The sequence below is a fragment of the Ipomoea triloba genome, chromosome 7 (assembly GCF_003576645.1).
Source record: "Ipomoea triloba cultivar NCNSP0323 chromosome 7, ASM357664v1".
NCBI lineage: Eukaryota > Viridiplantae > Streptophyta > Magnoliopsida > Solanales > Convolvulaceae > Ipomoea > Ipomoea triloba.
The window spans coordinates 9,545,792-9,572,451 of record NC_044922.1 but is presented as its reverse complement, the minus strand read 5'-3'; the positions used below and the strand labels follow the sequence as shown (position 1 = coordinate 9,572,451).

Below are 26,660 nucleotides of genomic sequence, written 5' to 3'. Positions count from 1 at the left end.
CCCTTAAGTAGGTTAAGGTTACTTAAAATTAGATAATTGATAGTTTATTTGAATATGATGAGTTTTAGGTGAAATTATTGTGTACATGTTTGTATGTATAATATATATGTAATTGTATTTTACATAATATATATGTACAAAATGTAGTGTTGGTGAGATGTGGTTGTTAATGTGCCTAAATATCTAAATTAGAAATACTATGTATATTATATAGTGTATGTACGTACGTATAAGTATAGTAAAATATATTATATGCGTATTATGTATGTATGTATAAGTAATATAAAGTGTTGTATTATGTATATATATATATGGTATGTATGTTAACCGTGTATACATATATGTATGAGTATTATGGGAAATTTATGCTATGTATATATATATAGTATGTGTACCTTATGTAAGTATGCATAAATGTGTGAGGTGTTATGTTGTATGCATATATACATATATGTAGTTTTATGTACATATGTAATGTGATGATGGAAATTGTGGGATAGTTACACTTTATTATTACAGTGTATGGTAATTAGTGTACTATCAAAATTTTTTGAGAAACAAAACTTTTGGACTAGGTTAAGAGTGTTGATTGATTTCAAGTTGGGACTTGATTTTGTTGAATATTGTCCAAAAAGTGATTTGACTCAAGGAAGATGAGGAAGAAGGAAAAATGTTTTCAAACCCTTAGTTTCTAGTAAAGTTGAGGAGGACCTTGATTAGCCTTCGGGTGGCTTAAAGTGCCCTTGCCCAAGGTTGCTATATAGTATGATCATTCATACGGAAGGGCGAAGTTTATTCGCCGAGTACTATATAACTCGTTAGGATGAGGAATTCCTGCGGGGGTGTGCACACTTAAAGTATAGTTACTCTAGGAAGTCCGGGTAGGTGTCACACTTAAAGTATAGTTACTCTAGGAAGTCCGGGTAGGTGTCGTTTTTAAAGTATAGTTACTCTAGGAAGTCCGGGTAGGTGTCGTTTTTATAGTATAGTTACTCTAGGAAGTCCGGGTAGGTGTCGTTTTTATTGACCTAGTAGGGCCAGCTAGGATCATTCTAACGAACCTTACGTCCAGGGGATCAGTGTTAGACCGGGGGATGACCACTGAACCCGAGTTCGATGATCCAAGTGGTCAGAGAGGGAGTTAAGAGAATACTCCAAAGGCCTCACGCTTTCTACAAGGAAACTAAGTGGAAAATTTTGTATGAAAATGTAGTTACTCTGTAGCTACGCTAAAGAGGGATGCGATGATTGTTTAAGCAAAAAAGAGTGTCGGTGAATCCTCTTGAGATAAAAGTTGGTGGAATTTCCGTGTGAGGAAGATTTTTCAAGTACATGATTGTGATTAAACGTGAAGTTCATAATTTTCCACTACTTGCTTATATGCGTAGATGATTATTGATGCGTCGAATAATACATTTTTTTTTTGGTGAGCGAACTTAGACTGTTTTTCAATTCTTATTTATTACTTGTGCAAACTATACTTGAAGACTCGTTTGCAGGTAAAGTATCAATGTAGAGCAAGGGTAATAAAGGTTTTTAAATATCTGCTTTGTAAAACCTTTATTTAATTTTTGGTGACCCACGGATCCCCTTACTTAGCCGTCGCGCTAATTACACTTCATTGTGTTACCTACAGATGCAATCTAGCGTAAGTTCTTGTAGTGCGGCGAACTCTCCAAGTTCGCCGGAGTATGAGTGTCATGGCATGGATTATGATGACTATGTACAGCAGATGATAGGTACCGACCCATATGCGCCAGGTTATGCTTCGCTCGCTCCAGCTAGCTCTCCAGTTGCAGATAGTTTTCCTTTTGTCCAAAATGGCCCAGATGTTCAGGCCTCCTATGATTTTTATCCCCTTGAGGTGTTGACCGGAAGTGACCCATTAGAGTTTATCGTGTATTACCCCTACCCCTGGAACCCCGCTTCACCAGAGTATTGGGACGAATGGTCCATGGTTGACACCACCTCTCGCTTCCTAGACCATTTCACATGGTTTGAAGGGGAGTGGCATTTAGTCTGGGGCGAGTTCACAGGTCCGGTGTACCGCAGGATAGACTAGGTATTACGTCTTGGGAGATGCTTTGGGAAGAATTCTTTTGTGTAAATGCTTTTTGTAGCCTTAGTGGCGGCTAACTCAACTAGTCGGGTCTTGGATGACCCTTAACTTATATTTTGGCCCGATGGGCAAACTTATGTATATATAAATGTAGATATATATATATTATATTATGATGAGCGGTTGTTGTTGTTGTTAAGTAAAAGTTTCCGTTTAGCCTGTGCACCTAGAGTGGGGCCTATCAAAAGGAGATGGAACTCGTTCTAGGTGTGGCGGTAACTCCTCCGGATGTACGGCAAGCCGAGCCGGTCCGGGGTGTTACAAGTTGGTATCTGAGCGGTGTTCGAGTCTTTGGGATTAGATTGGAGCCTAGGTTGTGGAATTTTGTTAGGAGCTCTAGGTTAAAATCCTAAGAGGTAAGAAATGGACTTCAGGAGCCCAAGTTCCGAGTCAACCTAAGTTTGCTAAGACTAACCTAAGTTGCTACCTCAGCTTAACTGTGTGAGACGGTCTCACACAAGTGTTACTCAAAGTTTAAAATATCACCAAAGTATATTTTGAAACAAAACTCAGATATCAATGTAAAATTTTAAAATAATAATATTCTTTCATGAAAGGAAAAAAATTGTATAATATTTATCAATATCTATATAATAAAAAAATTATCAATTTCTCTTTTTATCCATTTATGTAGACATATATTATATTTATACGTAGTAGTATTTTGTAAAATATGAAAATATATACACATTTTTTATATAATTGTGATTACTGACATAATTATACACGTTAATTACTACAATGGTTACTTATTAAAAGAAATTATTTAAAAATATGTCTAAACTCATATTTTTAATTAAAAATTTAAAAATTTGTCTAAATATAGTTAGGGACTACATTAATCCGTATAAAGTTTTTTTTTGAATACTATTGACCCTATTACATGTAGTATCTGTACACATTGAGGCTTGAACCCATGACCTCCCACGTAAGAGAATCACTTCATGCCACTTGACCACAAGGCCTTTGGCAATCCATATAAAGTTAAAAAATTAAATTCTTTTAATTTGTAAATGTAATTTTCTTAATTATAATTAACAAAATATAAAATATAATTAAAAATAAAATTATAAAATTAACAAAATGTATATTCATAAATATTTATATTTTTAAAAATACATACATATATGTATGCATGCATTATATTAATCATACAAAATTAAAATGCTGTTTTTTAATTTATAAATTTAATTGTTTTAATTATAATATATCAATATAAATTATAATTACATAAATTATATTATAGAATTTGCATATATACATATTAATAAATATTATTTGTATATACACGTACTGTATTACACAATCATATAAGAAAATGTGTTTGATTATAGTTTAAAATCAAATATACAAAATTTAAAATTTAGATTTTTTGAATTTATAAGTATAATTTTCTTAGTTATTATTCATATTGTTAGAATTAATATATATATATATATATATATATATATATATATATATATACACACACACACACACACACGTGTGTGTGTGTGTGAGAGAGAGAGAGAGAAATAAGATTATGAATAATTCAATTTAATTATGTAAATTTTTCTCTATAAATTTATATAAATATGTGCATAATTAGAGATTATATTAATCATACAAAATTTTAGTGTTGTATGCTATGATAATAGATACTTGACCAAATACATGAATATTCAACTATATTATTATATTGTACATTTTAATATATTCATATTTTTTATTTTTTTTAATTTAAATTCATAACAACAAAAATTTTTCCATGCATGGCACGGGTAAAACACTAGTGTTAAGAGTAAAAACATTAGTGCTTTCCTTTTAAGAATTTCATAACTTTCTTTCAAAAGGTGAATCTCCAACCTCATGATCTCCTCACACCATCTAAAAGGATGTAAGTTATAGTAACTCAGTTGAACACATAAATTAAACCTGCGCAAAAGGAAACCCTCACTTTGAGATGTTGTTCTCATGCCTGGAAAGACTCGATCTCGAGTCTTTTATCCAAACTTCATTCCTATGACTAACTAAACTGTCTACACAATTGAATATAAAAAAGAATTGAAACCCATGAAACGTTTGAGTAGCTGAGTACTTGGAGTTGAGAGTAATCAAGAATTTTCAAAAATCAGAGGGTTTAATGGTTGGGTTGTTATTAACAGCATTTTCTGGCCTTTTGATTTTCTCCATGTTATTTGAAAATTTACTTGCTACTATTAAATCTACTAGAAGTCCACCCGTGCGTTGCACGGATTACATTTATAACAATATATATGTATATAATGATTAATATTTGAGTTAATTCCATTTTTGGTCCTAGATTTATAGGTGACATTCCATTTTTAGTCCTCTTTTATCAAAACATCCACATTTAATCCTAGTATTATTGTGGCATGACCATTTTTGGTCCTTCGTCAACAAAATTGTTGAAATGTCGTTAAATACAAAGGCATTTCGGTCTTCAATTACAGATTTTTTCAAAAAAAATAAACATAAAAATATAGCGGGGTCAACTTACTTTGTATAAAAATGATTGAAAAACCATTGTATTTAACGACATTTCAACAATTTTGTTGACGGGGGACCAAAAATGGTTATGTCACAATAATACTAGGACCAAATGTGGATGTTTTGATAAAAGAGGACTAAAAGTGGAATGCCACCTATAAATCTAGGACCAAAAATGGAATTAACTCTTAATATTTATACAACTATGGCGCAGTGTCTATCTTTTAAACTTCATAACTATCAATTGAATATATGTATGATTATATTCTTTATCGTTATTTAAACCAATGAAATCATTATTAATCAAATCACCTGCATCCATGGGTAACCAACAACAATAACATAAAATTGCCACGTGAACAATATAAAATTTTTTTTATTATAGAACACAATAGAAAATTATTAAGTACTTTTACAAATTACATTACATTAGTATTAAAAACTTCTTTATACATAACATTCAGTGTAGAAGAGACATCTTCTCCTTTGTCACTACAGACAAAACACATGCAGTACTACTTACACCTAAAAAGTAACCAAGAAAACAAAGGGAAAATTAAAGAAACAAAAATAAGCAGCAAAAATATATATATAACTAATACTATATATACTATAAATACTACGTAGTATATAATATTAAATAAAATCCTAAAATTACTATTGCTTTTAGACCATTACTTTTATACAAAGAAATATACATTCTCCAATTTTATTTCATAAAATTACATTAAAAATAATAAACAAAAAGAAAATAAGAAATATTAGATCACAAAAACTAAATTTAATTATTCTTTAAAAAAAACTAAATTTAATATACATGTCCTAAAATGACACAATTAATATGAAAAAACTTTTAATATGGATATTTCTTAGTTTAAATATTACGTTTTTTTTTATTCATCATGATTAAATGAAATTCAATATTCAATATTCAAAATTAATATCATATATCTATACTACTACACGTATTTTTCGTACAGTTTCAAAATCTCATGTCATCTCCCGGAGTCCCGGCACAGTATTACGGCATATTATTAGTATTTAGTATGATTTTAAAGGAAATAATGATTATTACTATAAATAATCATTAATTAATGAATAATCTCCATATAAATAATAATCTATGTTACCCAGCAACAAAAAATTCATTATAATGCATGGAAAATTATTGGGAAATTAATAAAGAAGTGAAAATTTGACTTTAAAAGAGATTACAAATCAATTCAATAAATAAAACTAATAAATCTAAATAAATTAAATAATTAAATTTAAATATAATAAAAGAAAAAGAATTCCAGAAAAATAATTAACCAACAAATTATTAACACATATAATTCAAAAATTTAAATATTTAAATATTTAGAATTAGGAGAATAAATCTTATTTACGAAAAACCTAAAAACATAATAACAACTCTAATATCTCAATGTAGAAAAAAAAGCCCAATTCAATTGGAAAAAATAAAAATCAACCAATACACACAATTATATACAACAATTTATGTTTATTTTTTTACATAAAGATAATATTAAACATAATAATTACATGAATTCAAATGTATATAATTTTAGCAAACCAGTCTCTATATTATTTAGATAACTAAGTAATTAATGTAAAGAACACAAAAACAACACAAAGCCCAAAACACAATACAAACCAAACTACAAATTACATCTTAGCCCACCCATATAAACCAATATCTATACAAATAAAAAGAAAAAAAAAAACATAATTCAAGTCCACCTTGTCCAAACCCTATCTTCTCATAACACACGCTCATCACCGCCGTTCGCAACTGCAAAATCAAACACCCACACACCATCGCTGCGACGTCATTCCCAATCGGAGGGACTTCTGGAAAAAAGGTAACCATCTTCCCTACCTTCGTCGTTTAGATCATCCATCATTACTTACCCATCTCCATAGTCTTCGCCGATTGCTTGACAGAAAACGTAAACGACAAGCAAATCGACGAAATTAAACCATCCCAGTCAGGAATCCACTAAATCAACTACGACATGGACTTTCCCACACTATAAACCAATCTTAGAACAAACCCTACCCCACTTCTGCCCAAACTAAAACGATTCCCAACCCTCCAAAGTCGAATAAGATGTTCCGAGATTTAAGACAATACCAAAACCCAGAAAGAAATCCACAAAACAAAACCCTAACACAAACATTCGACGAAATTTCGAAGCAACATTCTGCCCACTCATTCTGAAACAGCAAGAACAGACCCAGCAGCTTATCGGAACAGTTTGAGTAGCTATGAATGTTGTAACCAGTGTAACTGACTTCTGAATTTGTATTTTGTAATTCATGAATCAGTAGTCAATGTCATCATGTATTTATAGGCATAGAAGAAGACTTGTATTCTATTAAATATTATGTTCATTATGTACTTGGACAGCAGCCCATACCCTGCAGAACTGAAATCACACGCATACTCTGTTAGCCCATACCCTGCAGAACTGAAATCACACCCACACTCCGTTAAATAATATATAATCTGCTACTACTACCCTAACAGCAACTAATAAATAGGCGGGAATTGAAGAATTTTAAATCTGATAAGGTATATCTTAAAAAAAAAAAAAAAGAAAGAAAGAAACAGAGGAAAATGCAGCCCTCTCATTGGCTGGAACCCGGCTCCTTTATTATAATTATAGATTATAGATTATAGATTATAGATTATAGATTATGAAGGCATTGATGAAATAAGATGTATATGCACATGTGCTACTGTATCTATATTAGTGCCGTATCACTTCATTTCAATTTGGAATGCTGTAATGACCTATGAATATATGGAGGAGAGGAGAAAAATGTAATTTTCAAACATAACCCCCATATTATTAGTAACTTTATGAAATTCTCATGCACAAAAATTAAGATTAAGGACCAAATTCATCACTTCAAGAATAAATGAGAAATTAAAAATAGATGGACTAATAGGTTGAGAAAGTAGTTATGAACAGATACTGCATTGTAATAGAGTTAGTAGTATTAAAAAAATAGATGGACTAATAACGTAAGTAAGAATGAACATATGTAAGACCTCTTCGTATGGGACTAAGGGCTTATAATTTAGCCTGGCCTGACCTAACTTATTTTAGTGAAAAAGTCTATCTTAAGACTATTTTAAAACTTAATTAGCTAAATAAACTCAAGCCTATATTTACATTTATATACAATCTTAATAAGAACCAATAATGTTAGGGTTCTAACGGGAAAAGAAATGTTAGGTGTAATTATTTACTTTAACGAATTATTCATATTATTTTGATTTTATTTTAGTGACAATTATAATCAATCTCTCATATATTATCTTGCATTCATATACTTTGAATTACCGATTTAAATAAACAAATTCAACATTCAATTATATATGCATGAACATCTCCTATATAACCTTGTAATGATATACTTTGAAATACTTATTTAAAAATAAATATTGAGCATTATATTATTCGCACAAGGAGTGAAGAAACTAGTGATTATATATATTACAAGACCCGACATTTAAATCTACAAGTATAAATAAATAAATAAATAAATAAATATATATATATATATATATATATATATTATAATAAATTAATAAAATAAAATTAAAATTTATATTTAATTTATAATATATATTTACAATATATATAAATTACCCTGATCCCAAAATCCCCAATTTTAATTTGTAAAAAGTTAAATCCTGTAGCTGAGAGGACTGAGACTCCTTCGAGTGGCGAGTGACGAAGGATGGCAACTGGTGACGTGCGGCGATCGGCAGTAAGTCGAGTTCCCATGGTAGTTCGATAGACATCCAGACAGAGTAGGTAGGTAGGTACTACCGCACTAGGCCCTGTAGCAGACTAGCCGGGGCTTCTATACCACTGGGTAATCGAAATGGCTAATTTTCCTTTTTTTTTTTCTAATGATCATGAAAATATATTCAAGGCTCTCTACTCTATTGAACCTCAGGAATAAGGATGTCAATTTTTCCCGAACCCGATGGGCTGACCCGTTAAGCATGAAAAATTATAGGGTTAAAAACCGAAAAAATAGCCCGATAAATTAATCGGGCTAAACGGGCCGGCGGGTTGAGCCGGGTTGGCCCGGCGGGCTGGCGACGGGCTACCTTTAAAAAAAAAAAAAAAAAGCCTAAAATTCTAAAACTAGGGTTCTGATAGATAATTGCTAATTTTTTCAGTCTCCCGCTCCGGTCTCCTTTCAATATTTCACATTTTCACTTCCCGCAGTCCGCAGATTCACAGAAGCTAGATCTCAGAACGCGCCGGCCTGCCGCAACGCCCCCTTGCCGCCGCTCACCACAGTCCGCCGCCCACCGCTCATTGGAGCACCGCCGCTTGCCGGTCACCGCCCGACGCCCACCACCTGCCGCTCACCGGAGTCACCGCCGTCGGGCTACCATTTGAGATCAATAGATCATTGTTGTACCAACTACCAGTCTACCAAAAGGTTAATTGTAATTATGTAATTTATGTTTCTCAGCTCTGTACCTCTGTGGCTGAGTGGCTCTGTGTATGTTTTTTTCCTTTGAAAAATGGATTGGTTAATATAATGGCTTACAGATTTACAGAGAAGCTATACTATATAACTTATAACTATATTGCACTAGCAATTTCAAAGTACATAATGTCATAAATCATAATGTATGATTATTTGTTAATTTCTTAATCCTTAATTCAAAATTTTTACTTCTTATTTGTATGAAGTGCAGGTTGTCCAGTGTCCACTGTCCAGCAAGCAGGCAGTCTAGGACTCAGGAGTCCAACTCTAGTCTCCACGAAAAAACAGTTGACGGAGTAGGCAGTAGGGCAGTGGGTAAGTTCACTTCTTGAGTGTTTTTTTTTTTCTTAATAATTTGGCCGGCGGTTTACCGGTATAGTTGTATTTTCTCCGGCTAAACCGCCTGTGGGTACCGGACTTGAAATGTTGAATGCTTTAAATTGTGAATGTGTACAGTGTATTGATTGAATTCTTATAAATTTGTATGTTTATGACTTTATGACTTGAATTACCAATTATGGAGATTAGGATGTTAGCCACTTAGCTACTTCTTATTGTTAATTTGTGGCTTGTGAATTGTGAATTGTGGACTTATATGTAGTTTATATTTGTGGTTTTATTGGACCTTACTTATGAGAATTTGTGGTCAAAGGAAAGCTTATCAGTTTTCCCTTTGAAGTTTGAATGGCAGAAGCAACTAAGCAAGTCAAGCAAGATTTATCATTTTATGATTTTTATCTCACAAAGACATAAACAGTACACATGAAAAATTGAAAAGGACCACAATTCCACAAAGGACAAAATTCACAAAATTCCTTAGGCCCTGTGAATCTGTGATTTGTGAACACGGCCTGCCAATCACAATTCACAATTTAGCAATCTTGTACCAATTAATTTGTATTTAACTTTTTGGAAGGTAAAGTTAGGCACTTAGGCTATTATGAATATTTTAAAATTGTAAGCTATACACTAATACAGTAAGTCAGGCTTTGATAAGTTTGGTTGCTTTCTCATTGAGAACTTTTTCTCTAAACTTTTAATTTTGCAATTCAATTTATTAAATTGTAATGTGCTCACTAGTCACTACTCAATGTTCATCCGGTTGACCCGTTCTAACTTCTAACTTCTAATGTTCTATCGAATATTCAAATGCAACTATGCAAGTATTCATTTATCTCTTTATTTAAATTTTAAAGTGTCAATGCTCATCCGGTTGACCCATTCTATCGAATTTGGATCCGGTTGACTACTTGACCCGTTTTATTGAATGTAAGTATTCATTTTCGATTTTAATTTAGATGGTTTAGCTCGCCCGATAAATCCGACAACCCGAAGTTTAGGGTTAGGGCTAGCCCGAATCCGAGAATAAAATAATAATTAACCGACAACCCGAATCCGATAAGTCCGACAACCCGACAGGCTAGCCTGAAACCGATAGGGCTGGCCCGATTGACATCCCTACTCGGGAATGCTCAACTTCCTTGCCTCTTTTGCCTCTTTTCTAGAAACTAGGGTTGGTATGCAGCTTGTGCGGTTGCGCAATAGTGCGTGTCCTGTGTTCAATTGAAGACTTGAAGCTGCCCCACTCCCTCTTAGTCATGCCACCCTATATCACCACCTCTGCTCAGCTGCTGCTTTGTGCATCCAAACTCTGAATTTCCAAAGTCTGCACTCTTCAGAACTGGAAGGCAGAAATCCTCAAATCCAGGTACTTATTAGTTTGTTATGCTGGAAACTTGGAATGTGAAAAGTTCCAAGCTTTCACCCAGACTAATGTGCTATCCATATATATTTTCCTTATTGATTGTTTCATGGAATACTTTAATTTTTTTTTTTTTCCAAATTTGAACTAATGCATTTGATGAAACTATTCAACAATGAGAAATTGGGATTATCATTTGTCTCATATTAAGTTCTCAGTTCATATAGTAAAAATGTCTCATCAAGTTAAAAAATTGCTGAATTGGGGATATAGTTCAATTAACCTACTGAAACTGATTGGTTTGTTATTGTGAATATATGAGAGAATAAAGTATGTTTGGTATATTTCTCTGTGTGTAGAACTGTACAGACTACCACTACTTATACAAGAATAGAGGAAACCCTAATGGGCTTATCTATAAACGGGCTTAGGGTTTAACACTCCCCCTCAAGTTGGAGAATATAGATCATATGCTCCAAGCTTGTTACAAATATGCCCAACTCTAGGAGCTCTAAGAGACTTTGTTAGGATATCAGCCAACTGATCTGCAGAGTTGACAAAGCTAGTCTTGATACTCCCAGATACAATTTTCTCCCTGATAAAGTGGCAGTCAACCTCAATATGTTTGGTCCTCTCATGAAAGAAAGACTGGATTTGAGGCAATATGAAGAGCTGCTTGGTTGTCACATATTAATGTCATTTGAGCGACCTGACCACACTGTAACTCTTGAAGTAAATGCTTCAGCCATATCAACTCACACGTGACAAGAGCCATAGCACGGTATTCAGCTTCAGCACTGGATCTGGCAACAACATCTTGTTTCTTACTCTTCCAAGATATAAGATTACCACCAATGAGAACACAGTAACCTGAGGTTTTGGTTGGGAAAAAACCTGGCAAAAACTAGGGACGAAAATAATAATTACCCAAAAACTTGGACACGAAATTGCCTTTTCTCCTAGGCAAAGGGGATTCTGGATTTCTGGTGCCTTATGTAAAAAGATGTTTAAATTTATTGCACTTTATTGTATTGAGGATAGTGTATATTGGGCATTTGGACCCTGATCTTGTCTCTGAGTGTGGGTTGATTACCTGATTATGCTTAGTTGACCTTATGAATGCCTTGTAAAGATTACGCAGGGTAGAGAGTAGACTGTACTGATCAATACTCCATTTTGTATCTCCGCCCCCGCCTCTCTCCCCTGCGACAACGCCGACTAGAGCTTTGAACTCCCCCTCCCTGTGGACCGAAGGTAGGTGTTTGAGTGTTTCTAGTTTTCTTCTTGTTTGAGTGTTTCTGCTTCCGGTCTCCACCTCTTCTATTGTTTATAATATGAAATTTCAATCTTGAAGGCTGGAAATTGAAGATTTGAAATTCAGAGCCAAGTTAATTCCCCAACATTGTTCTCCATTCTCCAAAAAGTGTATTCGAGATCGAGAAGCCATTGTAGGTACTCTTCCCCAACATTATACTCTTGCTTGGTACTTTCTTTTCCACACTTGTTATTCTTTCTATATTTGCAAGGCTGAAAGTCCCTCTCCTAAATATGACTCTGAATTTTCGCTCAATTAGTAACCTAATGTTCTAGTAATAAGGTGGCCTGAAAATTCTTTTGGATTGTAATATCTGGTCTTTTGGAATTTTCAAATAGAATTTTCTTCTGCCGAACTCCCATATTTTGCAAAATATGGCTCAATTGAGTTTTATTTCATAAAAATGGCTCCTTTTCTCTGTGATGAATGAATACAGATGACGAGTCTGATCGAAATCCATTCTAAAACTCGTGAGGACAATTAGAGGCATTTGTCTGAGAGAAATACTGCACCCACTCTTTTCAATTTTTTGTTATGCTTTTCATGTTTTATTCTATTTGGCAGAAGAATGGCTCTAATAAGGTGGCCTGAAAATTCTGTTGGGTTGTGATTTGTGGTCTTTTGGCATTTTCAAATAGAATTTTATTCTGCCAAACTCCCATATTTTTCACACCGGATTCATTGCTCAGATAGCCCCTGTTGAATTTTATTAGTTACTGACCATAGGATGGTAACCTGCTTGTGTATTTTTCGTTGATGAATTTCCTTTCTAATATTATCATTTTACTTCTCTAAAATTATGTAGTGAACTTTTCGTTTTGCAGTCTAAAGTTGAAAAGAGAATTAGACAACTAAAAAATGAAAAGTTCATGCAAATATGTAAATACTACATATTGTTGGCTCAGATATTGTACATGTTGAGAATATTATCTATTCACTTCTGTCTTAATGTTGGGATGCACATGCTAGTCTTCAAGAGAAAAATTTACAATTACAGAAGGAAAAGGGCATTCTGTTGCAGCAAATTGTAATATAAAATCCCAATCTAAATGGCTTATGTAGTTTAAATACTTCCTTTTTTTGCCTGTTTTTTCATTCATAATCTGCAAATTTACTTATTCATAGATGGATATTGGCATTCTTTTTCTTATTTAATGATTAGTCCGGCGAAACTAGTATCACCTAAGTTAAAAAAAAAATCAATTCCCAAATTTTACCATTGCTAGATTTTAGGGTTTAGGGTTTTTATTCAGTATTTCTCTTCCCTCTTTTTCTATCTTTCCTTCAAATTCAACCTAGCTGTGAATTCGTTACTAATGTTGTCACTCTGCTATTAGGTTTTAGGGTTCTTTTCCCTCAATTCATGGACATTGACCCCGATATTTCTCGATGGATTCTTGAATTCCTCCTCCGGAATCCTCTGGATGATGGCACCTCGAACGCTCTTATCCGGGTCCTCCCTGCTAATGACAATCCGGGTCTCAAGAAGACTGTCCTTCTAAGAGGAATGGAGTCAGAGGTTTCAAACGGTTCAGTTACTGAGAAAATGCTCGGTCTCCTTGAGAAATTTGAAGAGCTTGAATTTCAAGAAGGAATCCAAGCTTCGGAGGAATTAAAGGCAGCATATTGCGCTGTGGCAGTGGATTGTACCATGAGATTTTTGAAGAAGAATGGCGGTGAGGAGAGTAGCAGAGGGGAGTATTTTAGTGCTGTTAGGAGGATATGGAGGCAGAGGATTTGCAGAATGGAGAAAGCGGATACGTCTGGGCTTGTCTCCGAGGAGTTGGGTAATTGGAGGGATGCAATTGAGGCGGCCGTGTGGGATGATAGTTTTTGTGACAATGTGATAAAAAGGAGTGAAGAAGTTGATGCTGTTGAGGCTGTCCAAGTGTTTGTTAAGGAAGCAAAGGATAGAATGGGGTCTTCGTTCCTTGAATATACAGCTGAAATGCTAAAAAATGATAATAATTTGAGGGAGCTTCTTCTATCAGAGAACAGAGAAGATAAGGGTGAAACTGATGGGAAAAATGATAATAATATGAGGGAGCTTCTCCCACTGGAGAATGGAGAAGAGCAGGGTGAAATTGGTGGGAATGATGCAGCTTTGCCTAGTGCTAGCCAGGACACGGCACACCACAATAATGGTAGAGGTAAATTTGGAGTATTTCTGTCCATTTATGAACTTGGAGTGGTGAGAATATGCATAGTAGCTATTCTGTCATTCTGTCCAATTCTGCGGCTATAATTTTTATCCTGTTGATTAAAATCCTAATAATGAATGTATATGAAATTGGAATTCCCTCTAGGTAATAGTAGCAGTAATAATACTAATACTGATGATATATTATTATTATTATTATTATTATTATTATTATTATTTTGTTGTTGTTGTTTACGTGGTCCTATTTGCTATTACTACTATTACTGTAAATTCAGTTGTTTTAATGTAATTGTAATGCTCATATATATTCTCATGAAAATTATTTTATTTCTGGATATGTCATAGTTTCATCCACATTCATGTGATACAATTATTACATCTTCTTTTGGATTGAAATCAATATTATGCTTACACTATGAAATCATTTTTTCCATGTAGAATTGCGTCACTCTGCACGCAAACATACTAAAGCACCGCTGGTTGGGATATCCAGAGGTGCCAAGATTGCTGATAGGGATGATTTGAGAGCTGAGGCACACAAACAGTATGATTTACCAGCTTCTCCTGAGGTCAATAAAGCACAAGAAGCACTTGAAACAAGTTTCATGGAATTGCGAGCCGTGGTTAAGGACCCACTTCCAGATGCTTTGCTCGAAGCTGCAGCCATTATGTGTCAACTGTCTAGGCGAAATATGGATGACCAACCTATACAAGAAAATGCATCCAAGCGAAGCTTGATGGAGCGGAACAGTACAGCCCATGTACATGAGGTGAATATTCTTGTACTTTTTTTTTTTTTTTTTTAAATTTATTTATTGACTATTCTTGAGAGAAGTTAATTCCAGTTGTCTGATGAGAGTTGCATCTAAGATTGGAAGATAATTGGAGTAAAGTAGAATAAATACAGCATAAATAAGGTGTGCATGCATAGGAAGAACTAAATTCATGGATTGATTTGAACCATTGCCAACAGATGTAGCCCCATGGGTGTAAATGTTGCCAAATTGGTATCTGCAACTATCAAATTGTTTGAGGCTTAATAGATTCTGAAACAAAAACATGTCCAATACAAATGTAGGTCATACAATCTTCTCATATGTGGCCAATTGATAAACTTTTGACGTGATGTAGTTAAACATATAAGAAATAATGAGTTAGGATGTCAAGTTCTAGCAGGGATCTAGTTCAAGTGTGGCACTATGTGTCTAAGAGAAGCCATAGGAAATTCTGTCCAGGGTTCATGTCCCTTAATTGGAATTGAATTTCTATTGTTTTCATTTTATGTCTGGAATAAATGAGGAGGTGATAGCTGTGTGTTTGCAATGAATACTTACTGATACATTTTGAGCTTTGAATTGTGTATGCAGTGGAATGATTCATTTGATAACTTACCTGAAGTATCAGGCAATCGTGAAATAAGACCTCAGTTACCTACCCCAGAAAGAAGGAACATATCTCCTTTGAAAAAGTATGAAATTAACAGATTGACAAAGAGGAGAAAAGCTAAAAAATGGAGTTTAGTGGAAGAAGACACCTTGAGGACAGGTGTAGAGAGGTATGTGATTGATTTTAGCCTCATCAATTAATAGAGTGATTTTTTTTTTCCTAAGATGTATTCGAACAACCATTTCCTTTTCATGTACGTTGTTTGAAGGTATGGAAAGGGAAATTGGAAGTTGATTCTGCATGCTTATCGTGGCATATTTGAAGAGAGGACTGAGGTGAGCATTTTGAGTATTTGAGTGTTGTTGGTGCGTTGCATATGATACTCTTGTTTGTATAAAATTAAGATTATTTTGTTCAGGTTGACTTAAAGGACAAGTGGAGAAATATGTCGTCCTAACTGGTCCATTGGAGAAAATTCAATAGTGTATATACATTTATTTATAGGTGACCCTGTATAGCATTTTCATTTTCATTTGTGTCAGGTTGTTCTTTATGATGCTGTCCTTGCCAGTTGCCCCTAAAAGCCATGTGACATGGTTGTATTGTTAGAAATGAATTTAACTCTATGAAAACAGGAAGCCTATAAAATCATCTTTTATTTTTGATTAGTCTGTGAAATTGTGTATTTTTTACAAGTTGATGAGAATAATGTAGTAGTACCTTATCTTTGGATTGTTTATCGTATTGTGGGTTGCATTCAGAGAAGTAGAATTGAAGGTTTGAGTGACTACATCTAATCTAGAGAGTCATAGAATTGTGTTGGTAGAATACATACATGCATACATACATTGTTGTCCCTGCCTGTATGGGTGAAATCAAACATTTTGGTGTAATTTAATTTATTCCATTCTTCAGAGATGAAACCATTCAGAAAGAAAGAAAGGCATGTTAACAGTGAAGCTTAGCTTAAAAAAAATGTAGATGTGTGTTAAAAGATTACTAGAAAGGTAACGCATGGTGGTGTGTGGGGGTATATGGTGAGAGGGGAGAGTTCATCACAAAAGACGGAGTGTTAGGTGTATGCAGCATATGTGGTGGTGTTCTTATAACAGGGCTCCTTGAGCTTGAAAGCATGCCACTCTGGGCAGGTCGATTCTCTCTGGACCGATTTGGGCCTTTCTCGGCCCACTTGAGTTCTTGTTGTCTTACAGCGTTGGGATACCCCATGCACCACCCCATTTGTCCCGCTTTATGTATGTATCTGTCAACACTCAACATCATTACATATTAATTTTTCTTTATTATCGAAGGGAATATTTATGTTTGTTAATTGTTATAAACGCTCAGACATGCCGGCAAGGATAACAAAACATATGTTTCTTGACAAGAAGATGGAACAAACTATAGCTATTTTAAAAAAGGAATAAGGGTCAAATAGACCACTGAATTACACACGAAACTGCAATTAGGCCATCGAACTAAAAAACAATGCAATTGGGTCCCTTAACTACACAAATTCATGCAAATTAATCCAAAGTGATTTGTTGACTTGATCTTCGGGTTACCAACTTTAAAAATAATATTTTAAAATAATTTTAAATAAATTTAATTAATTAAAATAAAAAAAAACAAAGTCAATTGGGTCCTTTTTTTAATTTTAAATTTAATTTTAATTAAGTATTTCATTTAAAATTATTTTAAAATATTATTTTTAAAGTTGGTAACCGGAAGATCAAGTCAAACAAGTCATTTTGGGTTAATTTACATGGATTTGTGTAGTTCAGGGACCCAATTGCATTGTTTTTTAGTTCAAGGGCCTAATTGCAGTTTGTGTGTAGTTCAGTGGCCTATTTGACCCTTATTCCTTTTAAAAAATAATAATAATATAAGAAGATGTTGGAAAGGAATAATTAATATATTAATTAGTTAGTAAGGAAAAAATAGGTACCTGTGACTGAATCTTCTGCCTAAACACTCGACACACTTCCTACCTTCCGCCATATCTCCCATGCCAATCCCCACGCACTGTCTGCAGTATACTCTTCCGCAAACCTTTAATTTTCACACAATATAATTATTTGCAATTTTTATTATTATTTAACAAATTTTACCTTGAATATATATGCACGTGGAGAAAAAGAAAGATTGAATTACTACATACATACATACATACATACCAGGCAGCGGTAACGGAAAATATAGATGTAAGTAGTGCAAAGGGTGCAGATATTGGAGTGAGGAATCCCGGGGCGGCGGCGGCGCGCTTGGTTTGGAGTAGCCGCCGCCATATCATCATTATCAAGATAACCCATGCTGCTGCGATGATCCAGTGCAACATGATGATGATGATGTGCATGCCCATTGATTGCATGATGGCCATAAGGACTACTGCCATGGTGGCTGGCGTGCCCATACTGATCAAGATGATGATGGTGAAGCATTGGATTATTATGAGTGGATGATGCAGCTTCAAAGGCTCGACTGAAATCCAGGCTAGGAAGCTTTGCCAAGGACGGCGGCGGTTTCGAGGAAGAATTCTCAGGAGATTTTTTGTGGGAGGAGAAGGCAGCAGCTTTTCTTTGGGTGACTTCTGCAAGTTCTTTAAAGGAGAGGTTGACTGAGTCATCAGGAACTCCCAAGTACAAGTCTTGTAGCTCTCTTCTTGCCTTGGCCAAAGTTTCCAAATCCCCCATTCTATTCTATTCTATATATTGTTGGATATGAGTGAGAGAGATGAGATGAGATAAAGATCAGAGTAGAATGCTAATGAGAGGTTCGTTGAGGGATTATATATATATATATATATATATATATGCAATTAAGCAAGGGGATCCAAGTGGAATGCGCGTGCAGGCCGGCCGCTCATCAACGTAACTTTCCTCAATCTTGCCACGAACACCAATTTAATAATTATTTTTAGTGAGATAAACAAGATTTATTCACCAATACCAACAAATATTATGAATTTATACAAGAAACAAAGGTTTGAAATATGTAAAGTGAATAAATTTTTTGCACTCAACGACATTTGATATTTACATCCTCTCACATGTTCTGTATAATCCGAGTGTGAGAGCTTTTGGAGTTGGGGCTTCAACCTTTTGAGAAGAGAATGAATATTATGAACCTAGAGCATAATGAATGATATTACACCTGATGGACTTACTGTTTTGTTCTTTTGCATCTAAGGTTTGATTTGATGAACTCACACAACAAATATTATGATCTATATAATGAATGATGATACGTGATGAACTTATATTGTTCTATTTGTGTACCTTAAATTTTGATTTATGGACGTAAAAAACATATATAATCAAACTAGAGTATAATGAATAGTATTACACGAATATCGAAGATTACTCAATCATTCAATTCTAACTCTTTCATAACCCAACACAAGAATGAATATTCAATCGCAGAGAGGAGAACTAAATCAAAGAAAGAAATTTGATTTGGACAAGGATGAATACTGAATCGGATAAGGAAAAGATGATTTGCATTGTTGTTAAGCTCCAAAGAAAAACAAATGGAAGGAAATGAAACAAAATGAAATAAAATAAAAAAGGTGGTGTGATTTTAATTGAAACCATGCTATTTTAAACTAAAATTCATGATGCGAGGTGAATTTTAGTCCATAATATAATATGTCATGGGTGTAGTAAATAACTTTTGAAATAGGCTTTTTGGTCTAAAAAATCAATTTTGGAAAAAACTACTATACTTAAAGCATCGTTTCATTTTGGCTATATTTGGTAACATGATGAGGATTGATAGTCTGTAATATATTATCATAGAATAGATACAAGGATAATATAAGACTATCATACACAGAGTCCTACTACAATACTACTACAAGAGTCCTAACACTTCCCCTCAAGCACAAGGTTGAGTAACATTGAGCTTGCTCCGAAGAAACACGAACCGCATACTAGACAAAGGTTTGGTGAAAATATCAGCCAATTGATCCTTTGTCGAGATGAAATGCACCAGCAACTCCTTTTTAGCCACCTTATCACGAACAAAGTGATAATCGATCTCAACATGCTTCGTCCGAGCATGAAATACCGGATTAGCACACAGATAGGTAGCGTCAAGATTATGACACCACAACTTGGGTGGTGACGAAGGCAAAAGAGAAACTAACCAAGTAACCTCAACAGACACATCAGCCAAGGTGTTGTATTCAGCCTCAGTCGAGGAGCGAGCCATCGTGTGCTGTTTCCGACACACCTAAGAAACCATATTACGAAACAAATTCACTGGTGGACTTCCAATCATCCAGATCGCCAGCCCAGTTGGAGTTCGAGAATGCATGAATGTCATAAGAAGAAGACCTACAGAGCTGCAAACCAAAATGTAAAGTACCCTTAACGTAGCGAAGAACACACTTGAGCATGGCCTAGTGCTCAGTGGTAGGAGCGTGCATGTGTTGACACAACTTGTTCACCGCATACGAAAAATCAAGTCTCGTCACAGTAAGATACGGCAATGGCCCAGCCAAGCTCCAGTAGTGCGTAGGATCAGCATATGGAATATCAACGCCATCAGCTACACGAGCCAATATGTCCGTCATGTACCGCTGTCATATAGTCAACCATTCCGACCCGCTTCAATATGTCTGTCATGTACCGCTGTTGAGAAAGAAGTATGCCATCCTGTATCGGGATAGTCTCAATTCCAAGAAAGAAAGACAGTGAACCCATGTCACGAAGATGAATATTGGATTATTACTCAACAACTGAATTACACAATGATAGACTACCTATACAAGAGTTGGCTACAGACTCTCCTAATCTATAGGTAGTAACAATTGACTAAATAACTAACTAATAACATAAATAATAAATACAAAGGTGCAACATGTTACATGACTAACACTCCCCCTCAAGCACAAGGGTGAGAGGAAACAACATTGAGCTTGGAACGGAGAGTTCGAAATCTCGCAGCTGGAAGTGGTTTGGTGAAGATATCGGCAAGCTGATCCTGAGTGGAGACAAAAGAGACTGTTAAGTCTCCCGAAGCAACCTTATCACGGACAAAGTGATAATCAACCTCAACATGTTTCGTGCGGGCATGAAATACCGGATTTGCAGCCATATAGGTCGCCCCTAAGTTGTCACACCATAACGTAGAAGGCTGACCGTTATGAAGACACAACTCGCGGAGAAGAGAGACGACCCAAGTGACCTCCGCAGCTACATCGGCAAGACCTTTATACTCAGCTTCAGTAGAAGAACGAGCAACTGTGCGTTGCTTTCTGGACACCCACGAAATCAAGTTTGAGCCAAAAAAGACGGCATAACCACTGGTGGATTTTCTGTCTATGGGGCACCCAGCCCAGTCGGAATCTGAGTAACCATGCAACGTGGAGTGTATCGACTTGACTATACGAAGACCCATGTCGAGAGTACCCTTTACATAACGTAATACTCTCTTCAGTAACCCCCAATGCTCAGCTGTTGGTGAGTGCATAAATTGACATAGCCGATTTACTGAATAAGACAAATCAGGACGTGTAATGGTTAAATACTGCAAGGCCCCCGCAATCCGGCGATACTGAGTAGGATTATCAAAGAGCTCAAGAGATGGCGTAGCAGACTGAGTAACAGCTGCCGGAGTGGCCAAGGGTTTGCAATCAGTCATACCCGCTCGAGCAAGGATGTCTAGCATATACCGTTTTTGAGATAAGAGGAAACCATCGGTAGTTCCAACAGTTTCAATACCAAGGAAAAATCCCGGGGTTCCGAGATCGCGAATTTTGAAGACCGACGCAAGGTGGCGTAGAAGAGATTCAACTAATGAAGCATCGTTGCCCATCATAATAATATCATCTACATAGACAAGTAGATAGACTCGGGATTCCGCTGAAGTATAAAAAAACAGAGAAACATCTGTTTTTGAGGAGAAAAACCCAACAGAGATCAAATAGTCGTGTAGCCGTTTGAACCAAGCACGAGGAGCCTGTTTTAAACCATATAGCGAGCGCTGCAGATGACATACGTGACCAGGATGACGGGGGTCCTCGTAACCTGGTGGTTGCTTCATGTAGACCGTTTCAGGTAGATAACCATTCAAAAAGGCGTTGTGAACGTCTAGCTGACGAAGTACCCATGAGTGAGAGAGAGCCAGCGAGAACAGAAGCCTTACAGTCGTCGGTTTTACCACGGGACTGAACGTATCGAAGAAATCTTCACCCGCAACTTGATTAAAACCTTTTGCGACCAGTCGAGCTTTATAACGCTCGATAGTGCCATCAGCTTTGTGTTTAGTACGGTAGACCCATTTGCACCTAATTATATTCATCACAGGAGTTGCAGGTACAAGTTTCCATGTGTTGTTGTGTATTAACGCATTAAACTCCTGATCCATGGCGTCCCTCCAATGTAGATGTTTCACAGCTTGAGTGTAGCACGTCGGATCAGTAGTTGCGGTTAAAGCGTAGAATTGTTCTCCGGTTCCCCGAGTTTTTGTACGTGTGCGCATTGCATGACGAGCAACTGATTTCGGATGAGCGGGATCTTGACTGGTAGTAGTATGATCACTCGGAACTGCAGCAGATACATGCGAGTCAGAGTTTGTCTGAGACGAAGCTGGAACATAAGCAGTCTCAGAAGAAGCTGAAACCGGAGCCAACATCATAGATGGAGTAGGTGCATTAGGACAGACTGGTGCAGTCGCCCACGGTGAGTCCTCAGATAGAGTCTGACTGGAGTCCTGCAAGATATCCTGAAAGGGAAAGATAGTTTCGTCAAAACGAACATGACGACAGGTGTAGACTTTTCCAGTTAATAGGTCCATGCAACGGTATCCCCTGAAACTGACTGGGTAACCAAGAAAGACACAGGGTGCAGACCTGTACTCTATTTTATGACGGTTGTAGGGGCGAAGGTAAGGGTAACAGCGACAGCCAAAGACACGGAAAAAAGAATAGGGTGGTGGTGTGTTGAAAACTCGGGAATATGGGGTTTGAAAGTTTATAGCTGACGAGGGTAAGCAGTTTATAAGAAACGTAGCTGACTCGAAAGCGTAATCCCAATATTTTAAGGGTGTGGAACTTTGAGCAAGTAAGGATAGACCTGTTTCTACAATATGGCGATTACGACGTTCAACTCTTCCGTTTTGTTCATGAGTGTAGGCACACGATTGTCGATGTGTAATGCCTAAGGTTTGAAAAAGATTATGCAAACGACGATACTCCCCGCCCAAATCAGACTGTATGGCTTTGATAGAACGCGAAAACCGACGTTCTACCATTGCCCGCCAAAAATTGAAAATTTTATATATGTCTGATTTTACATGTAAAGGATAAAACCAAGTAAAGCGGGTGTAGTCATCTACAAAAAGTACAAAATAACGAAAACCGGAAGAAGAGATTACAGGTGACGGACCCCATATATCCGTAAATACCAAATCTAACACAGCGGTACTGTTATTAGGAACCCTATCTAATGGAAATCTAGACGACTTGCCGAGTTGACACGCCGAGCAGACACTTAACGATGCAGTTTTATGAGACGTGACCGGAACATGAGATAGAACCCGATGTAGTAGTTGGCTATGCGGGTGACCAAGACGTTGATGCCAAACTGACGGTGAGGCTCGGGCGGTTAGGTAGGCTTTATGACCGTGAGGTATAGATAACTGATAAAGACCGCCCGCTGTAAACCCCTTAAGAAGCACCACCTGTGTTGTGCAGTCCTTCACATAAAAACAATTCTTATGAAACTCAAAAAATACGTTATTCTCATTAGTAAACTTATAAACGGAGAGTAACGAAAGAGATAATGACGGGACATGTAGTATGTTCGACATAGATAATGGGTGCGAAACTGAAGGAATAACCGTGCGACCTATACTAGAGATGTCCAAACCTGTACCGTTTCCCGTGCGACCTATACTAGAGATGTCCAAACCTGTACCGTTTCCTACTTTCAGGACATCGTTCCCGGTGTATGGTTCGGAGTGGTCCATGAGATTCGCATCGGGTGTAGCATGGGACGTGGCTCCCGTGTCGGGATACCACGACTCAACGTTAGCAGAATTACCACCGTCACCGGAAAAAGCCGCGTTGGCCTGCGTGACTTGCCGATCGTCGTAACGCCGCCAACAAGTTACCGCCGTGTGGCCGAAGTTGCGGCAAATCTGACAGCGAGGTGAGCCGCGACCTCCACGTCCATGATTTCCAGAGCCGCGACCTCGCTGATTCCGGCCGCCTCGGCCACCAGGATTCCGACCACCAGCGCTGGAGTTCTGCCGACCGCGACCTGCATATAGCGCCGTCGGCGAGGAATGCGACAGCGCGAAATCGAGATTGCCTCCCAACTCCTCTGCATGGAGGAATTCTTGCGCCTGAAGGTGATCGGCCAGCTGAGGGATGGTCATTGGCGTCGCCGCTGCTGTCAACGTACTCGCCATTGCGCGAAATTCCGGGCGCAACCCTCGCAACACGTAAAGGATTTACTCATCTGCAGTGAGCGGACGACCGGCGAGAGACAAGGCTTCAACCAGCATTTGAGCCTGTCCAAGATATTCCGCCGGCGTCTGATTCCCTTGCCGGAGGGAATGGAATTGACCGATGAGGCTTAAGCAGCGCGTTCGGGACTGCGAAGCGAAAGCCGCGTTAATTGAATCCCACACGTCGCGGGAAGTCTCCCGGCCGACGGCCAGGTACATCACCTCGCCGGTGAGGGAGGAGACGAGAAGCGACAAGATCGCCTGATCCTGCTGGAGGGAGGAGACGAGAAGCGACAAGATCGCCTGATCCTGCTGGATCCAAAGTGGGTATGCCGGGTTGGGGGTCGGCGGTGTCGACGTGGTGGCAGATTGCACCGCTGCGGGAATCATCGGCGACGGGCAGGGTACAGTGCCATCAAGGTAGCCGATGAGGCCTTGGCTACGGAGGAAAGGCATCACTTGCGTGCGCCAATGTATATAGTTGCGTGAGTTGAGCTTAATAGAGATTTGGTGGTTCGCCGGAGAGAGATTCATCGCTGGTGACGGCAACGTAGCAACGGCAGGGGTAANATCGCTGGTGACGGCAACGTAGCAACGGCAGGGGTAATGGCGCCGTCGGAGGGTGTTTGGGAAGCCATCGGTAAGGCGGCGAAAATTTTGCGTAAAGTGTGGATCGAATTAGGCTGATACCAGATGAATATTGGATTATTAACGAATCTTAAACTCAGTTCCCATATTTGCAACCAAGCCAAGTCAGACCCCATGACAAGGATATCATCAACATACACAAGCAGATACAACTGATTTACACCACTAGAATAAATGAACAATGAGACATCAATTTTTTACGGTGCAAAACCTACCGAAACAAGAAACAAGTGTAAGCGATCGAACCAGGCACGGGAAGCCTGCTTGAGGCCATACTAAGACCGTTGCAACAGACAGACATGAGCCGGAGAGTCCTTTGCTTCGTAACCTGGAGGCTGATGCATATAAACCGTCTCAGCCAAACTGTCGTTCAAAAAGGCATTGTGAACATCCAATTGCCTGATAGACCAACCACAAGACACAGCCAAAGAGAGTAACAAACGAACAGTCGTTGGCTTGACCACTGGACTGAAGGTCTCAAAAAAATCCTGGCCAGCCACCTTATTAAAGCCCTTCGCCACCAATCAGGCTTTGTGATGCTCCACCGACCCGTCAGCTTTCTGCTTAGTACGAAAAACCGATTTGCAGCCAACTACATTTATACCAGGCTCAAATAGTACCAATCGCCACGTTTGATTCTGCAACAAGGCGTTAAACTCGAAGTCCATAGCCTCACGCCATTCAGGGTGCAAAACTACCTGTGAAAAACACGTAGGTCCCGGAACGACAACCTGAGACACCAAGGCCAACAATTGAGGATCCCCATGACGTGAGCCACTTCTCGTAGTCATAGCATGAGTCCGGAACGACGGCCCCGAGCTGGCTTAGACGTCCCAATAGTCACACCACGATCCACGGGCTCAGACTATCACAAAATCCTACTTTTGCAACTTCCCGCCCAAACTATCACCCAATCTATTACTATATAAAGTCTAATAATTATTATGGTAAATAATAGCTCAATACATGTGAAAACTTATATATATATATATATGGTATAATAGTATAATGGTACAATATTAATATATTTACCTAATACTTATTATGGTAATAAAGCTAATACTTATTATAATAATAGAATAATTACAATTAAACATGAATCATTGGATTATTACAATTAATTTATTTATAATCAATATTTTTTTTTATACTTAAGGTATAATACTAAGAGAATAAAATAAATTATCATTTCTATTATTCAGTGTAATTATTATGCTAATTTTATAGTAATATATATATATATGTGTAATTATTATGCTAATTTTATAGTAATATATATATATATGGTATAATAGTATAATTGTACAATATTAATATATTTACCTAATAATTATTATGGTAATAAAGCTAATACTTATTATAATAATAGAATAATTACAATTAAACATGAATCATTGGATTATTACAATTAATTTATTTATAATCAATATTTTTTTATATACTTAAGGTATAATACTAAGAGAATAAAATAAATTATCATTTCTATTATTCAGTGTAATTATTATGCTAATTTTATAGTAATATATATATATATATATATATATATATATATATATATATATATATATATATATATATATATATATGTATGTATGTATGTATGTATGTATGTATGTATGTATGTATATGCTTAAGGTATAATACTATGAGAGTTCACTTGTCACTTGAGCTACCACATTGGGTTTAGTGTTGTTGTTTATGAAAGATTGTGAAAAATGATTTTTCTATTAAATTTTCTTTAATTCTAATTTTTATTATTATAAAGAATAATTATTAAAAGATATTCCCTCTGTTCCTATTTTAACTATCTTACTTACTATTCATTAGTCAAATCAATTTTTTTTGTTTATTTTAT

The 26,660-nt window shown here is 36.6% G+C and overlaps 2 protein-coding genes and 1 non-coding gene across 9 annotated transcripts; 2 read left to right on the top strand and 1 right to left on the bottom strand.

Moving 5' to 3' along the window:
- Positions 1–8,795: 8,795 nt before the first annotated feature.
- LOC116025316 lies at positions 8,796–16,460 on the top strand. 7 transcript variants are annotated; one of them, XM_031266521.1, is made up of 10 exons: positions 8,796–9,085; positions 9,348–9,451; positions 10,642–10,844; positions 11,971–12,092; positions 12,193–12,290; positions 13,491–14,303; positions 14,753–15,084; positions 15,682–15,869; positions 15,969–16,035; positions 16,119–16,460. In XM_031266521.1, the coding sequence occupies exons 6-10, from the start codon at positions 13,517–13,519 to the stop codon at positions 16,155–16,157; spliced, it is 1,413 nt and encodes a 470-aa protein (XP_031122381.1). In that variant the 5' UTR covers positions 8,796–9,085; positions 9,348–9,451; positions 10,642–10,844; positions 11,971–12,092; positions 12,193–12,290; positions 13,491–13,516; the 3' UTR covers positions 16,158–16,460. The 7 variants fall into 7 exon arrangements, with proteins under 7 accessions (XP_031122381.1, XP_031122383.1, XP_031122379.1 ...); XM_031266523.1 differs by lacking the exon at positions 10,642–10,844 and having other exon boundaries at positions 11,980–12,092; XM_031266519.1 differs by lacking the exon at positions 10,642–10,844.
- Positions 12,568–12,656, top strand: LOC116026383. Its single transcript, XR_004099851.1, has one exon. It is a non-coding gene; the product is annotated as a small nucleolar RNA SNOR75 (small nucleolar RNA).
- A 122-nt stretch (positions 16,461–16,582) lies between the features above and the next one.
- Positions 16,583–18,446, bottom strand: LOC116025320. The gene is made up of 3 exons (XM_031266529.1): positions 17,878–18,446; positions 17,649–17,752; positions 16,583–16,961 (listed from the first exon to the last, which is right to left on the bottom strand). The coding sequence occupies exons 1-3, from the start codon at positions 18,391–18,393 to the stop codon at positions 16,700–16,702; spliced, it is 882 nt and encodes a 293-aa protein (XP_031122389.1). The 5' UTR covers positions 18,394–18,446; the 3' UTR covers positions 16,583–16,699.
- Positions 18,447–26,660: the final 8,214 nt, after the last annotated feature.

Bases quoted from the DNA above. Each gene is read 5' to 3' on its own strand.
- LOC116025316 (XM_031266523.1), top strand. From the start codon at position 13,517: ATGGACATTGACCCCGATATTTCTCGATGGATTCTTGAATTCCTCCTC. The intron at 14,304-14,752 runs GTAAATTTGGAG...TTTTCCATGTAG, and splicing joins ACACCACAATAATGGTAGAG to AATTGCGTCACTCTGCACGC. The intron at 15,870-15,968 runs GTATGTGATTGA...CGTTGTTTGAAG, and splicing joins TTGAGGACAGGTGTAGAGAG to GTATGGAAAGGGAAATTGGA.
- LOC116025320 (XM_031266529.1), bottom strand. From the start codon at position 18,393: ATGGGGGATTTGGAAACTTTGGCCAAGGCAAGAAGAGAGCTACAAGAC. The intron at 17,753-17,877 runs GTATGTATGTAT...TGAAAATTAAAG, and splicing joins TTTTCCGTTACCGCTGCCTG to GTTTGCGGAAGAGTATACTG. The intron at 16,962-17,648 runs GTACCTATTTTT...GAGTGTTGACAG, and splicing joins GGCAGAAGATTCAGTCACAG to ATACATACATAAAGCGGGAC.